Source organism: Pogona vitticeps, chromosome 3, assembly GCF_051106095.1.
Source record: "Pogona vitticeps strain Pit_001003342236 chromosome 3, PviZW2.1, whole genome shotgun sequence".
Classification (NCBI taxonomy): Eukaryota; Metazoa; Chordata; class Lepidosauria; order Squamata; family Agamidae; genus Pogona; species Pogona vitticeps.
In genome coordinates this window covers 244132103-244148462 of record NC_135785.1, presented here as the reverse complement: position 1 = coordinate 244148462, position 16360 = coordinate 244132103, and the positions used below count along the sequence as shown (strand labels likewise).

Below are 16360 nucleotides of genomic sequence, written 5' to 3'. Positions count from 1 at the left end.
TACGGATAATGCGACAGCAATGTACTACATCAACAAACAGGGAGGCACCCATTCTCTTCCTCTACTGTACCTGACTGTTCAGTTTTGGGAGTAGTGTCTAGAATTCCACATCTTTCTGTCTGCTGTGCACATCTCCGCCCAAGACTCCACATGGGCAGACCATCTGAGCAGGTGAACATACCAAATACACAAGTGATCTCTGGACCATTGCACATTCATCAGAATCTGCAAGAGATTTTTTGTTGTTGTTGTTGTTCCTCCCTGCCATAGATGCCCTTGCAATTGAGGTGAACAGCTAGTGTGCCATCTATCTTTCACGGCCTGGACTAGGGGTAAACTCCCATGGTGCCCTGGAAGGGCTGCTTCATGTACATGTTCCCTCCAATACCTCTCCTACTGTGCATAATAGCGAAGATATGACATGACAATGCCACCGTGATCCTCATAGCTCCATACTGACCCATACGGCTGTGGTTCACAACACTGCTGACAATGTTGTCAGGCTCCCTGAGAGCCCCGTCTATTCCTCATCTTCTGACCCAGAATCAAGGGAAAACGTACCGTCCAGGTCTACAAGCTCTTCACCTCATGGCATGGAGAATTCCTCTTCAATAAACTCCATATTATCACACTCCAGGAAGCCCTCTACCAATCAATTCTATTTCTGCAATTGGCTGGCATTTACCAAAATTACTACTCGCTACCCTAAATGAAGAGGTTTTCCCGTGGTACGGCAAACCTTTACCCTCCACGGGGCCAGTCTATACCACAGTGGACTCTTCACAGTGTCCTGAGTGCCTCTCGCATTCATCGTTTGAGCCACTGACCACAATTGCTGGACATTTGTTGACTTTCAAGGCTATTTCTTAGTTGCAGTTACTTCCAGTAGCACTTCAGGTGGATCCTCCCTTCCTACTTTGCCACCTGGACAAAGTTATACTGTTCCCAGATGTCTCCTTCATACCTAAAGTTTCTACTGAGTTTCATATCAGTCTGCCCACTTTCTTTCCTAACTGCCTACAGATGTAGAGAGGTCTCTTCACCTGCTAGATGTTCGCAGAGCATTATCGTTCTATGTTTGCAGGACTGTTTTTTCCCCCGCAAGTCTAATCGCCTGCGCCCGGTGAACGCTCACTTTACCGGAACTTTGGCTACTTCTACAGCTTTTCCTCAAGGGTGTCCCGCTGTCAGACACCTGCACAGCTGACATTTGGCCCACTCCGTCAGCCTTCATCTTTCACTATTGCCTGACTCTGCGGGCCAAGGAGGATGTCATTTTTGGACGCGTGGTCCTGTCTGCTGTTTTGCCGTGACGTCCCTCCTCCTATCAGAGGCAAGCTTGCTAATCACCCATTAGTGTGCATTCACAGAGGCCACGAAGAAGAAAGAAAGGTTACTTACCTGTAACTCTGGTTCTTCGAGTGGTCCTCTGTGAATTCACACGTCCCGCCCGTCCTCCCCTCTTTCCGTCACGGCTGTCTCACCTTAGAGCAGCAGCGGAATTTGGGGAACTGAGGTAACTGTTAGGACGGGCGGACCATGAGGTCCTGGGGGGCGGAGCCAAAAGTGTTACTTTAAGCTCTAGAATATTCCGAGGCCTCTGCACAAGTGCAGATTTAACCCATTAGTGTGAATTCACAGAGGACCACTCGAAGAACCAGAGTTACAGGTAAGTAACCTTTCTTTAAGCCACAGTGAAATTAGTGGGAATTACTGCTGGATGGGAAGGATTTAAAAGCCCTGAGTTGTTCTCTGGCACTGCACAGAGACTCACAGCTAAAATGACTACTCCCTCTTTTGAAATGTGTACTTGTGCATCTTTATATTCCTGCTGTATTCTTCTGCTGAAGCACAAGGTGATTAGAGGCTTAGATATTTATTTTTGAGCCAAAGCAAACATAACCTCAAATATCAGTTTTGGAGGAAAGGTAGCATTTAAATTGAATAGTGGCTGAAATCCTGTTCCTTAATATAATAGTAAGTTGCATTATAATAGGACCACTGGATCAATCGGGATTTAGTGAGGCAATTCCTACATAAATTCCACTGATTCAAATGGGCCTATCCAGTTATGAATTGCTTTTAACATAGTAAAATCACTTTAACATAGTAAATCACAACTAGAGTAGGCCCATTTGAATAAGTTGAACTTAAGTAGGAGCTACTTCACTGTATCCCCATTGATTCAATGGATCTACTCTAGTATTTTGCAATACACTAGGCAAGAGGTTTCAGCCAATAAATCATAGACTGCGTAGCTTAGAAGCAGCTTAGCCACTCACCCATCCCAGGGGAGAAAATTATTTCTGCCTCAACAGCTCAGCTGAACTGCATTTCAGTGCTATCTATTGCAAAAGTTTTGCCAGGATTCTGGATAGCCAAGAAGGTGAGGGGTTGTCATTTACATTGGAGTTGTATTGATTGCAAGGCTTGACAGTGACCCAGAATGCAACTTGACATTTGGATACGTCTTGTTTTCAGACATACTCACCAGAGCATACTGTGTTTTTATATGAAGATGGAAACCTGATTCACATTAGGCTGGTAGAAATGGGGCTTGCAGAATTAAGCTAATAAAAGGTAAGCATGAACGACCAAATTCAGATGTGTTTGTGTTCTGTTAGCATTAGAAAAATTGAATCATGCCGTCTTCCCAAGCAAATAAATGGTTTGTATGTGCATTCGGTTCACTTGGGTGTTCTAAGTGAACAAAAATCATTTGAGACAGTTATACTGTACCACCTATGAACAGTGGGCAGCCTCTTCTGGAGGACTCTAATGCCCCAGACATTTTGTCCCATGAGCCCCACCCGGCATGAGCAGTGGTAGTACAGTGGTGCCTCGCAGAACGGGCGCCTCGTAGAGCGATGAATTCACTCTACAAGGCCGTTTTTGCGATCGCAAATGCGATCACAAAACGGTGCCCGTATAGGCGGGAAATCGCAGAGCGAAGGTCAGTAAGCTGCTCGCTTACCGACCTTCACTTTGCGACCCGACAATCAGCTGTTCCGCGGCTTAAAAATGGCCGCCGGAACAGCCGAAAGGGGCCGGGGCGCGGCGTTTTCGCGCCCTTGGTAAGCAAGGGGAGGGCGCAAAAACGCTGCGCACAGCCATTTCGGGGCTTCCGGCAGCGTTTTCGCGCCCTCCCCTTGCTTACCAAGGTCGCAAAAACGCTGCGCCCCGGCCCCTTTCGGCTGTTCCGGCGGCCATTTTGGACCCGCTGGACAGCTGATCACAGCCATTTTCGCGCCCTCGTTCTGCGAGGGGAGGGCGCGAAAATGGCTGCCGGCATCGCTGTACGGTAAGTAAACGTGCCGATTGGAATGGCTTTTTTACTTCCGTACAGCGATGTTTCACACAGCAAGGGTTAATCCGGAACGGATTAACCTCGCTGTGCGAGGCACCACTGTACATTGAATGAATTAGTTTGAAATGATTGAACAAACTTTCCCAGGGCGGCTTATGCCCGTCCCTGGACCTTGGAACAACCTAAACTTTTTTCTTACCTTTTTTTCACTTGAACTCTTAAGTATCCCATGAAATATTTTTTAAATTGACTTTAGGGGTATGGGGGCCAGATATGGAGGGCACAAGGGGATTTCCTGAGCTCCAGTTTTTTCAGACTGCATTTAAATGTTGGGCTGCTGGGAACACATTTAGACACTGAGGGGTTGTAGCCAGCCCTCAGCCTTTCAGCGTAGAATTTTGCATGGCAGTTAAGTCATAAAACAAAATGAAGACAAAGTGACAAGATAGCTTAGATGGAGAAATTCCTGAAAGTATTCCATACCAATATGTGTTACCCAGTCTCCAGTGTACTCTTGAATTAGGTAGATGTCAAACTTAGGCTTTTTATTTTTCCTTCATTGAACGACTGCTGGGTTTGATTTCTCAGTGGTGAGGGAAAGATACCCTGGGAGTCATAATTTTGCTGCCTAGAGTGGACCCTCGACCTACGGAATTAATGCATATTGGAACGGTGGGTGCAGGTCGAAAAGATCTTAAGTCGAGTGTCCATTTCCCATAGGAATGCATTGAAAACCCTGTAATCCATAACCGGCCGAAGAACCCCCACACAAACACACACACAAAAATTAAAATAAAAACACCTTACTGTCCGAAGCCTTCCAGAGGTCCCACCGCCATCTGCGCTGCCCAAGGGCTTCCCCACCGCCACCAGAGGCCTCGCTGAGGTCTGGTAGGCCAGTCCACCCTGGGAAAGCCTGTGGGGGCAGGGGACCTTTGAGAGGCCTCCCATGGGGGTGGAGAAGTCCTGGAAGGCCTCCGGAGGTCTCTCCCTCCACCGATCGTGCTTCGGAGGCGGGGGGGGAGACCTCCGAGATGCCTCCTATGGCAGTGGGGAAGGCCTCTGGAGGTCCCCCGCCGCTGCTACTGGGAGCCAATCCATGCTGGTCAATCCCAGTCATGCTCAGACTCCTGGACTCCCCCTTCTCCGGCAGCCGCCGCTGGGAGCTGTGCCATGCTTGGACAGCAGGGGGGGAAGTCTAGGAGTCCGAGCATGGCTGGGATCACGTGGCTTGGCTCCCAGCAGTGGCGGCAGGGGACCTGTGGAGGCCTTCCAGGGCTTCTCCACCACCATGGGAGGCATGTCAGAGGTCCCCGCCACTGCCACCAATCGTGTTTCGGAGGCACGATCAGTGGCGTTGGGGGGGGGGACCTCTGAGATGCCTCCCATGGTTGCGGAAGAATCCTGGAAGGCATCCAGAAGCACAATCGGCAGCCTATGGAGTGGAAGGGGGAGGCGGGGAAAGCTCCAAATTTGAATTTGGCGTTTTCCCCGCCCGCCCCCCCCTTCTGGTCCGTAGGTCAATTCTCCAGACGCAAGTCGATTGGAAATTTTGCGGCTGGAGAAGTCCGTACCTTGAAAAGTACGCACACTGAGCCGTGTGTACATCGAGGGCCCCACTGTATTAGGCTCTTCCCAAAGAAGGATCACTGTCAGAAAACACTGTGGCAGCCTCTCTTTTTTAAAAAGAAATCAACACTAAGAAGACTGGAGGGGCTGACAGTGGTTCACACAGTGAGACCTCGTTGTGGGAGGGTGCAAAAACTATAGCTGTGCTCATTTGGGTTTCTGGGCTGCAATTCCCAGAATTCAAATTCAGAAATACACTCAGAGAATACATTTTGATACTATGCCCTACTTTCTTGAGAAGCAATTTTGGAAGTAGATGAATAGTGGTGAAAGGGATTAACAAGAAAACAGAGTGGGAGTAAAGGGAATGGGTTTGGTTAATTTCCTTCTGTGTGCAATAATTTTTTAATGTGGGAAACATTTAAAAAATGTACAGGCAAAGTACAACCATCTAGCCACTGAATCCTCATTAGCCCAAGACAGTCTAGCTAATTGTTAGGTGTGCTGAAGAACTTCAGTCCACTATCTGAAGTTTTAACCACCCTAACTTAAATCTGCAAGTTGGTACTGTAAGGCATTGCTGCAGTAAAAATTTGCATACATTAGCATTTACAGTGGAGTGTACATAGTACTTCTCATACTGCAGTAGTTTACATTATAATGCTTTTTTTCAGCTTTAGAACTTTGATGAAGATAATCACTGCCTAGACATTCCAGCACCTTCTCATTTGTTTTTCCTAGTATTTCTTTCGAATAAAGTATTCACATGTTTAAATGTTAAATTCTTGTTACACTGTTCAAGTACTTTATGTTAAATAAAAATAGCTGTTCTTGCATCAGAAAATAATTATTTTGTGCTAATTTATTTTATATTCCATGAAGCACCACTCCTTTTCAGCATGCCACTTTGCTGGCCTATTATATGATGCAATGTTTAGCAATGCTGCTGCGCATTCTCTTGAACTACATGGAACCTGGGAAATTGAGTTATCCCACTAATTGGAAAAGCTTGGTTTGCACAGGACTTTCTTTTTTTGCATTATTACAAATTGAGGTCAGTTGTCACTGTTCAGCAAGGAAAGATGTGTGGATTACATTTGTGATCCATCTGCATGTAGGATGGGCCAGATGAGAGTGGGCCATTCAATACTTTAAAAACTTTATTCATGAAACAATTTTATTGCCTATACATGAATGCAAAATTTTTACAGTCTTTTTCTGGAAAATAGATTAAGATAGTGTTTGGCAAGTGCTACAAAGAAAACATGTACAAGACATAAAATGTAGAAATTTAACGCAGAGTGTCCATAATAACATCACCATCTTTGTTTTTAATTCTTACTCGACCAGAAGCATACTGGGTTTCTTGGCGTCCATCAGCATACACTGTCTTGATGGTGCCATCAGGATACTTGCGTCTCTTGAAGTGAGTTGTATGTATTTCCTGTTGACCGTTACCAAACTCTATAACCTTACTTCCATCCCTTAATCAAAATACATAAACCAGCCTTCAGTATTCATTGCAGTGCCACTCTTTCTTTACTGATATATAGAGAAGCATAACTAGGAACCAAGAAGAGAGTATATTGCAGGTAGTAATAAGTTCAGTTCAGGGGATAGGTGGAACTAAAAAATAATAATTTTTGAATTTTTTTTATTAGCTGGCCTGTCAGTCATGTAGGAGCTATCTGCATGTCCCTACCTCTTCACTGGGAGGCGGAGATATGCGCAGATGGTCTCCAACCAGCTGACATGCTAACTAACTAAAAGAAATAATCAAAAAATAGTAGCCAGCCTGTCAGCCAGGTGGGGGTCCTCTGCACATGTCCCCTCCTCCTGTGAGCTGGACTTTCAAGAACCAAGATGAACTGCTATTTTGCCAGTTCATGCCCATCTCTAACTAGAACATGTCCAGAAATCAAGATGGTAAAAAGTCTGGAAACTAAATTAAGCTCCATAAAAAACATTGAGAAAGCTGCATTTCCCTTAGCATGGAAGAGAGAAAGCTAAGAGATGACATAATAGCCACCTCTAAATACTTGGAAGGGCTGTCATATGGATTGTTTTTTGCACTGTGGGACAGTAGGACATGAGCTAATGGAATCAGAAGTGCACAAAAGATATTTACCAAACAGCTGTTCATCAGTGGAATTAACTATGTTGGAAGGTGGAGGATTATTCTTTACTGGAGATTTTTAGCAGGCTGGAAGGTCATCTGTCAAGGATATTATAGATGCAGGTTTCTTATTTTGGCAAGGGATTGGGCCTGAAGATTCTTAGGCCATCTTAATAAAAACAATACTGTGGTGTCTCGCTTAACGATGATAATCCGTTCCAGGAAAATTGCCGTTAAGCGAAAACATCATAAAGCGAAATTTAAAAACCCCATTGAAAGGCATTGAAACCCATTCAATGCATTTCAGTGGGGTAAAAACTCACCGTCCAGTGAAGATCCCCCATACAGCGGCCATTTTTGCTGCCTATATAGTGAGGAATCCATCCCTAAGCACAGCGGGGAGCCATTTTAAGCACCCAGTGGCCATTTTGAAAACTCGACAACCAGCTGTTTTTGATCGTCGTAAAGCGAAAATCTGTTCCCGAAGCAGGGAACAGTTTCATCACTAAGCGAAATTCCCCCATTTAGACCATCATTTTGCGACCGCAATTGCAGTCGCAAAAAGATTGTTGTAAAGCAAATTTGTCATAATGTGGGGTAATTGTTAAGCGAGGCACCACTGTAGTGTGTCACGGAGGCCGTTCTGACTTATGGTGACCCCTTCCAGGATTTCCTAAGGAAAGAGTACTCAAGTGGTTTACCAATCTCGGGGATCCTGGGGTTTTGCAGCTTGCCCAGAGCCACATAGGCTGGCTCAACTGGGATGCACAGTGGGAAATTCAACTCCCAGCCAGAAACCTAACTCACTGAGCTATCCAGTTAGCCCTAGACCACCTTCCACTCCATAATTCCACAAAACAACAAACATGTATTTCCTTCTAACAACATCGTTTATTTCTACTTCAAAGACTACCCATAAGCATAACAACCAAATGCAGATTAAACACAGAATTATTTCACATTATTAAAATAAACCCTTACTGTTGTATGCGGACAGTTGTGCCATCAGGGAAAATGTTCACTTCTTGCCCATCTGTGAACACATTCTTAATGGTCTGATCAGGGAACACAATCTCTTTCCTTCCATCTGGAAAATGCTTTTCTGCAATCATAATGTTATATGTCAGAATGTTCATAGGCCTTATTTTGTAGATAGTTTTAAAAGTTCTGCTCAGTGTACTATTAGCTACATATTTTACATTATAAGGTTTAGACTGATGACAGTTTAAGAACCATATGTACAGTTTCCAAGTAAGCATGAACAAGACAGAAAGTGATAACAGTTTACCTATTTGTCCATTTGAGAAGTGCAGGACCTCTAAACCTGTTGGATAAGTAGTGTGTGTAGTCTTGGCATCCGCATAATAATATATCTGTTGAGAAGCATTTGTAAAAGTGACATTAACACAATTTTCTGGCCATATTTGAACAATACATACTGATTGCTGGATACATACCACTCTCTGATCTTCCAAAACTTGTTTTACATCCCCATTGAAAAATGTTACAGTGGTAATCTTCCCATCACAGCTTACTTCCTTCCGTGTACCATTGGGGAAAATAATAAGGTGGCAACCATTTTTAAAAATCTTTTCAATCTAAAAAAAAACAAAAAACAGTAAAATATGTTTTGTAATAATCCTACAGACTTGAAGACAGCTTAAATTGCTTGAATATGGGTACAGAACAAATAGTTTCACAACAGATTTATACACAAGATAGGGAAGAAAAAAGTGAGTTCGTAATCTCACAATCATGATCCTCTGTGTGTGTGTTTCACTGCAAACAGCCCTTAAATTAGGCCTGCCTATATGCAAATACACTCTCTTGAGTATGGGAGACACCTTGTGAGACCAGAAGTGAGAGAGAGACCCACCCGTCTCACAGGAGTGCCAGCCCTCCCGCCAACTACTGAGAAAGAAAGTCAGACCCCCGCCAGTTCCCCCACCCAGGAAGACAGGACCACCCAGACCAGACCGGGGAACATAAAGAAGGGTTTAAAGGAACTATTATTATTATTTATTTTATTTATATCCCGCCTATCTAGTCAATTAAGACCACTCTAGGTGGCTAACTAACGGTTAAAGAGACCGGGACCCTCTTGGCGGACGTGGGAGAAAAAGGGCAGGAAGTAGTGGAGGCAGGATTGGGTGATAAAAGGAGGAGAAGGGAAGTTACTGGGTAATTGGGAATGGATTTGGATAGAAGAATCTTGGACGGGTCAAGTGGAAAAGCTAAGGGTTCCAAAGGAAGAAGCAGATGCACGGAGGAGGAGAGAACTTGCTCCCAATCCATCATATTAGGGTAAGAAAGAGACAAAGGAGTGGCGGAAGAAGTTAAAGGAAGAGAAGGTTGAGAGGGAGTGGAGAGAGACGTTGGAATGAAGGATGTGGGAGATGTATCAGAGGGGAGAGACCCCATGGCAGACGGGGGAAACCTGTCCGGGAGTGTGACTGTGTGTGTGTTTCGAGAGGAGGACACCACCCCACCCCCAATGGAAGGAGAGGAAGGATTATTATTAAACCTGGACAACCCGCCTGAGTGGCCCGGTCCTTGGAATGTTCAGAGCGGAAACCCTTTTAAGTTTGAAGATTGGAAACCCCCGGTTGTCTGATGGGGAGAAAGCTTGGAACACGTTCGTTGATGCTGGACTGTTATTAAATAATCCAATAAATGTTACCCCTATTGCAAAACCTAAGAAATCTGGTGATTTATTTGGAGTAAATGTAGAGCCACACTTAGAACCCTCACACATCTCCGAAGTTTCTACCTTCAGTAATGGGAATCATACAAGCCAAATGTTTCCTTCCATATCTGCTGTGAAAATAATCAGATATACTTAGCACAAACTCTACAAGGCCTGAGGAAATCTTCCAGGCTGTATTTTTCAATCATTCTGTCTCAATGGGATTTTGTTCTATGTAATACAGTTGAAGGTATGTAATTGTAACTTTTCTTAGACATATCTGTTGGTTGCTGTTATGCTTGTTTTTTTTTTGTTTTGTTTTGTTTTTTGGACTTATATACCGCCCCATAGCGCTACAAGCACTCTCCAGGCGGTTTACAATTGTAATTATACAGGCTACACATTGCCCCCCCAGCAAGCTGGGTACTCATTTTACCGACCTCGGAAGGATGGAAGGCTGAGTCAACCTTGAGCCGGCTACCTGGGATTTGAACCCCAGGTCGTGAGCACAGTTTTAGCTGCAGTACAGCGTTTTAACCACTGCGCCACGAGGCTCTTGTTTGGTTATGCCTGGCAACTCTTGCTCTGACCTGGTTCTTTGCAGCTATCCTGACTGGAGTCTGCAGAGTTTACCTCCTATCTGGTTTTTATCTCATCTTCTATTCCTTCATCCCAATCTAGCTTCACCTTCAAGGGTTTTCTTCTCTGCTAAAGCACTACAACTGTTGTGTCTGAGTTAAATTCAGGATTTTATGTACTTCAGAGACATAGAAGGCCATGAATTTGGTTATGCTGCTCTAAGATACAGTCCAGCTTAGGACCCTCTTCCTTCCTCTATGCAATGGGGTCTAACTTAAATCTAGAATTCATTTCATTAAATTTTAAAAGGAACTTGTTGCTTTAGTCATTACTTCTTAGCAGTTAGGTTAATGTTCTTGTTGCTCTGATCATGCAAATAATTTGTTGTGTTCAACAGTATCAACATGCTGCATTGTGATTATGTGCGGGTCAGGAAAAGATCTTTATTTCTTGTAGCGGCCAGTTCTGTTATTGCACCATGTAAATATTTACAAAAAATAAAAGGCTTTAAGCAAAAGGGCCTCATTCCCAACTTGGATGATAGAACATAGTGCTTGAAAAAAAGTCTGAAAAGGTCCTTTAAAAGTAACATTTGAGAGTACCTAGGTGTCTTCATTACAGCCAGGCACTGAGCTATGCCAATTCATCATCATCTCAGAACTGCAAAGCTGGAAGGTATATGGATCATTGAATCCCCCTATTGAGGCCCAGTGGGGAATTGAACTCCCAACCTCAGACTCTGAAGCCAGATATACCAAGGGTCTCCTACCAACTCTCCTCAGACTGAAGAAGCTCCTTGGATGAATAGCGAAATGTTTCAGCCTAATAAGAAATCCAGCTGCCATGACTCAAATTCCAGATGTAGCCAGAGATCTAAACCACTGAGCTGTGTTCTGTACCTTGGTTATTAGATGTAACTTTTAATTAACTGTGTGCCTTCAAGGCAATTCTGACTTACTTGTCAGGGTTTTCCAGGTAGAAAATAGAAGTGATTTACTGTTCCCTTCTTCTGGGGGTATCCTGGGACAGCTTGCCCAAAGCCACACAGACTGTCTCTATTTGCAGGAGGCACCGTGGGGAATTGAACTTCCAACCTCTCACTCAGCAGCCACATACTTAAACCACTAAGCTATTCAGCCAGCCTAGGTTTAATTTGCTACACCTAAAATGTACATAGTAGAAACCCTCTCCATGCGGGGGGAAATCAGTTCCACAATCTACTGTGGATATACAACATATAACTACTAGTTCTGCTGTTATCTAAAAAGTTAAATACAGTGGTGCCCCGCATAGCGAGCGCCTCAGTTAACGAATCCGCATAGCGATTGGTTTTTGCGATTCCAAAAACGATCACATCGCAATGTTTTTAATGGAAAAAAAATTGCATTGCGATGATCGGTAAGCGTTTCGCTTACCGGTTTTCGCATTGCGATGTTTAAAAAACAGCTGATCGGCGGTTCCAAAATGGCCGCCCACAGCGTTTTCGCGCCCTTTCCTCGCTTACCGGGCAGCGAAAATGGCGGCCGGATGGAGGATTTCCACATAGCGGTGAGTTTTTTCCCCATAGGAACGCATTAAACGTGTTTTAATGCGTTCCTATGGGGTTTTTTTGCCCCGCATAGCGACGATTTTTTTGGAACGGATTATCGTCGCTATGCATGGCACTACTGTATTTGTAATTCTTTACTTTCAAATATTGCCCAAGTTCAATACAAAAGCTCCTAAGAGTGGAAAATCAAGAACTGTTGCTGAGTCAATTGAGCCAACATGGAAAATCTACATTGCTTAAATTTAAGTCACATCTTGACTTCGCTGTTAAATGGCAAGGATACTTTAAACCACATTCTGAATATTAAGTAAAGCAGCATAAACTTGCATTCTCCAAGCAGATGAATAGCAACGAATGAGGTGCTTGGGCGCATCCATGGTACACCAGGAGGAGTACTGCATTCTGAAATTCTTTAGAGGAGAACTTTTCCTTACCTTTCCGTCAGGGTGATTTGCTTCTCTCTCTAACATTACATCTTCATTGTTTGAAGAATCAGCAGTTAGTACACATGCCGGCTCAACAAGTCTGTTACCAGGTACATTCTGAAGCAGAAGAAGAAATTCATTTAAAATTTCTTAAGGGGGAAACTATTCCTGCGCACACTAAATGGTCATAATTTTTTTAAATTCCTTTTTTCCTTTGTAAATGGGAAAGCTGCAGGGACACACTCTAGTGGTTCTAGTCTACAGTAGAAACCCCACTAGCGTGGAACACAAGGCACATCACCAGAGGAACCATGGAGCCGACAGGTTAGAGTCAGACTTAAGCATATTTAGAGTACACTCAGAGGATGACTGTGGGCTCTTTGGTCAGCTGCAGGGAAGAGCTGGTTCCCTCTTAAAGAAAGCAATCAGACAACATCTTTGCTAAGTGAACTGGCTCACGTGCAGAACAGTCCTATTCATACCTTTCTGGGCCCTTCACTGGCTTCTACTTTGGGGTGAATAAGATTACACTGCTTGGATCTCTTCCACCCAAAACAAGCCTTCCTCTTTCAATTTACCAATATCATGAATGGTTTAATAAGTGAGCCGTTACAGGATATTGGCAAGTTAAGTATTTCCTCTGCTCAGTTGAGAGGCAGAGGAAGTGAAATTCTTTAAAGACTACTTTGCTGTTGTTTAGTCGTTACGTCGTGTCTGACTCTTCATAACCCCATGGACCAGAGCACGCCAGGCCCTCCTGTCTTCCACTGTCTCCCGGAGTTTGGTCAAATTCATGTTGGTAGCTTCGGTGACACTGCCCAACCATCTCGTCCTCTGTCGTCCCCTTCTCCTCTTGCCTTCACACTTTCCCAACATCACGGTCTTTTCCATGGAGTCTTCTCATGAGATGGCCAAAGTATTGGAGCCTCAGCTTCAGGATCTGTCCTTCCAGTGAACATTAAGGGTTGATTTCCTTCAAAATGGATAGGTTTGTTCTCTTTGCAGTCCAGCACCACAATTCAAAAGCATCAATTCTTCGGCAGTCAGCCTTCTTTACGGTCCAGCTCTCACTTCCATATGTCACTACTTGAAAAACAATAGTTTCAACTATGGACCTTTGTTGGCAAGGTGATGTCTCCGCTTTTTAAGATGCTGTCTAGGTTTGTCAACTGGAATGACATCACCTCCACTGGCCTTGTTGTTAGCCAGGCTTTCTAAGGCCCATTTGACTTCAATCTCCAGGATGTCTGGCTCAACGTCAGCAACCACACTCTCTGGGTTGTCAGGCACATCCAGATCTTTCTGGTATAATTCTTCTGTGTATTCTTGCCACCTCTTCTTGAAGTCTTCTGCTTCTGTTAGGTCTGTACCATTTTTGTCCTTTATCATGTCCATCTTTGCACAAAATGTTCCTTTAATATCTCCAGTTTTCTTAAACAGATCTCTGATTTTTCGCTATTATTTTCCACCCCATCCATAGTTCTCCAGGCACTCTGTCAGCCAAATCTAGTTCCGTAAATCTGTTATTCAGTTCCACTGTGTATTCATAAGGGATTTGGTTTAGATTATACCTGACCAGCCCAATGTTTTTTCCTACTTTCTTCAGTTTAAGTTTGAGTTTTGCTATAAGAAGCTGATGATCAGAGCCACAATCAGCTCCAGGTCTTGTTTTTACTGACTGTATAGAGCTTCTCCGTCTTTGGTTGAAGAGAACATAACCAATCTGATTTCGGTATTGCCCATCTGGTGATGTCCATGTGTAGAGTCGTCTCTGAGTTGTTGGAAAGGAGTGTTTGTGATGACTAGCTTGTTCTCTTTGACAAAACTATTAGCCTTTGCCCTGCTTCGTTTTGAACTCCAAGGCCAAACTTCCCTGTTGTTCCTTTTATCTCTTGACGCCCTACTTTAGCATTCCAGTCCCCTAGAATGAGAAGAACATCTTTCTTTGGTGTCAGTTTTAGAAGGTGTTGTAAGTCTTCATAGAATTGGTCAATTTCAGCCTCTTCAGCATCGGTGGTTGGTGTATAAACTTGGATGACTGTGATGTTGGAAGGTTGCCTTGGATTCGTATTGAAATAATTCTATCATTTTTGAGATTCTATCACAGTACAGCTTTTCCCACTCTTTTGTTGACTATGAGAGCTACTCAATTTCTTCTATGGGATTCTTGCCCACAATAGTAGATATAATAATCATCTGAATTGAATTCGCCCATTCCCATTCATTTTAGTTCACTGATGCCCAGGATGTCTATGTTTATTCTTGCCATCTACTGTTCGACCACATCCAGCTTAACAAGGTTCATAGATCTTAACATTCCAGGTTCCCATGCAGTATTTTTCTTTGCAGCATCAGACTTTCCTTTCACTTCCAGGCATGTCCGCAGCTGAGCGTCGTTTCTGTTTTGGCCCAACCACTTCATTAGCTCTAGAACTACTTGTACTTGTCCTCCACTCTTCCTCAGTAGCATGTTGGATGCCTTCTGACCTGAGGGGCTCATCTTCCAGCGTCATATTTTTTTAGCCTTTTGTTTCTGTCCATGGAGTTTTCTTGGCAAAGATACTAGAGTGGCTTGCCAGTTCCTGCTCCAGGTGGATTGTGTTTAGTCAGAACTCTCCACTATTGACCTGTCCATTTTGGGTGTCCCTGCATGGCATAGCCCATAGCTTCTTTGAATTACTCAAGCCCCTTCGCCGCGACAAGGCAGCAATCCATGAAGACTATAGTACTAGGATAGTGAAAATGTGTTGTATCAAACTAAGTGGTTGTTCCTGGGCCAGTCTTGATCACCAATTAACTACCATCTGTCTTCTCTCAAACTAGGAAAATGACACCATTCTCCTAATTTACTTACTACCGTAAACGTTTTGGAAGATTCTTCAGAAGGCTTTGCTGTATTGTCCAAGGCCATTTCATCAGGTACAGCTGGTGGTTTAGGTTTTCCCAAGGGCCTTCCTGTTTTAAAATCAGAATGAAAATGTAGGTCTGTAAAGTTTACATTTCTTTATATATTGACTCGAGAAGTACTCACACGCACCCCACCCGATTTCTAACTCAAAATACAAGGAAATGTATGGATAGGAATGTACTTTAAATTAAATGTTAATTACATATATGTTTAGTAATCTGAGACACAAGAACTTCATTTATTTATTTATTTATTGCATTTATACCCCGCCTATCTAGTCAAACGACCAACTTTAGGCGGCTGGTGGAATTAGTGCCATTTAATTTTTTATAAATTATTTTTCCCCATCTTGAACCATATTACTATTGTTCCTTTTTATTTTATTATACTGTTTTTATTCTATTTTTATTGTTAGCCCCCAGAGTAGACTTGTGTCTAGATGGGCGGGGTATAAATTTAATAAATAAATAAAAAATTCATTGGCAGTCTATTTCAGAAGTAACAGCAGTACACACACATAAACAATACTTTTTAAAAAGTATATTCCATTTTAAGCTAAGAAGCCGTTAGTATCAGGAAAGCTTTTTGCACTACATATGAAACAGTTAATAGCCACAAGTCATGTGGCTTGGGGATAGGATTCTTCAAAAAACTAACTTTTCCAAGCTCTGCTTTTAGGACCAAGTCTCATAAATAAGGTATTTGAACTCTGACTTGCTATCCCTGCACTTTTCAAGAAACAAAGTATTTTACTAGCCCCTTGAATAGCAAGCTGTACCTCTGTTAATATAGAAATGGAGAAACATACCCAGGCCCCCTGCACACAGTAGAGTACACACACCATTATTTCCTTGGGGAAACTGATCTAGTGCTACCTGCAGTGTTACAGTGGGGTCTCTACTTAAGAACTTAATCCGTATTGGAAGGTGGTTCTCAAGTTGAAAAGTTCTTATGTTGAATCTGCATTTCCCATAGGAATGCATTGAAAACCATTTAATCCGTATCTGCTCTTTTCCGTCCATAGAAACTACAGTGGAACCTCTACTTAAGAACTTAATCCGTTTTGGAATGGTGTTGTTAAGTTGAAACATTCTTAAGTTTAAGCAAAATTTCCCATAGGAATGGACTGAAAACCAATTAATCCGTTCTGGCTGTTTTTTTGTTATGTAGAGGTGCGTTCGTACATTGAAGCATTAGTTCCCATAGGAACTAATGCAAAGC

The 16360-nt window shown here is 43.3% G+C and overlaps 2 protein-coding genes across 8 annotated transcripts in view; one reads left to right on the top strand and one right to left on the bottom strand.

Moving 5' to 3' along the window:
* Window positions 1–5723, top strand: part of RNF17 (ring finger protein 17) — a 108183-nt gene extending 102460 nt beyond the window's left edge. For all 6 annotated transcript variants that reach the window (XM_078390066.1, XM_078390065.1, XM_078390067.1 and 3 more), the window contains 2 exons: window positions 2482–2580; window positions 5551–5723. In XM_078390066.1, coding sequence (XP_078246192.1) covers window positions 2482–2574 — 93 coding nt within the window. In that variant the 3' untranslated portion in view covers window positions 2575–2580; window positions 5551–5723. The remainder of the gene's footprint in view (window positions 1–2481; window positions 2581–5550) is intronic.
* A 202-nt stretch (window positions 5724–5925) lies between these two features.
* CPAP (centrosome assembly and centriole elongation protein) overlaps window positions 5926–16360 on the bottom strand; it is a 31838-nt gene continuing 21403 nt past the window's right edge. For both annotated transcript variants that reach the window (XM_072993677.2, XM_072993678.2), the window contains exons 11-16: window positions 15086–15186; window positions 12241–12348; window positions 8450–8590; window positions 8281–8365; window positions 7974–8094; window positions 5926–6360 (exon numbers count right to left, since the gene is read on the bottom strand). In XM_072993677.2, coding sequence (XP_072849778.2) covers window positions 6168–6360; window positions 7974–8094; window positions 8281–8365; window positions 8450–8590; window positions 12241–12348; window positions 15086–15186 — 749 coding nt within the window. In that variant the 3' untranslated portion in view covers window positions 5926–6167. The remainder of the gene's footprint in view (window positions 6361–7973; window positions 8095–8280; window positions 8366–8449; window positions 8591–12240; window positions 12349–15085; window positions 15187–16360) is intronic.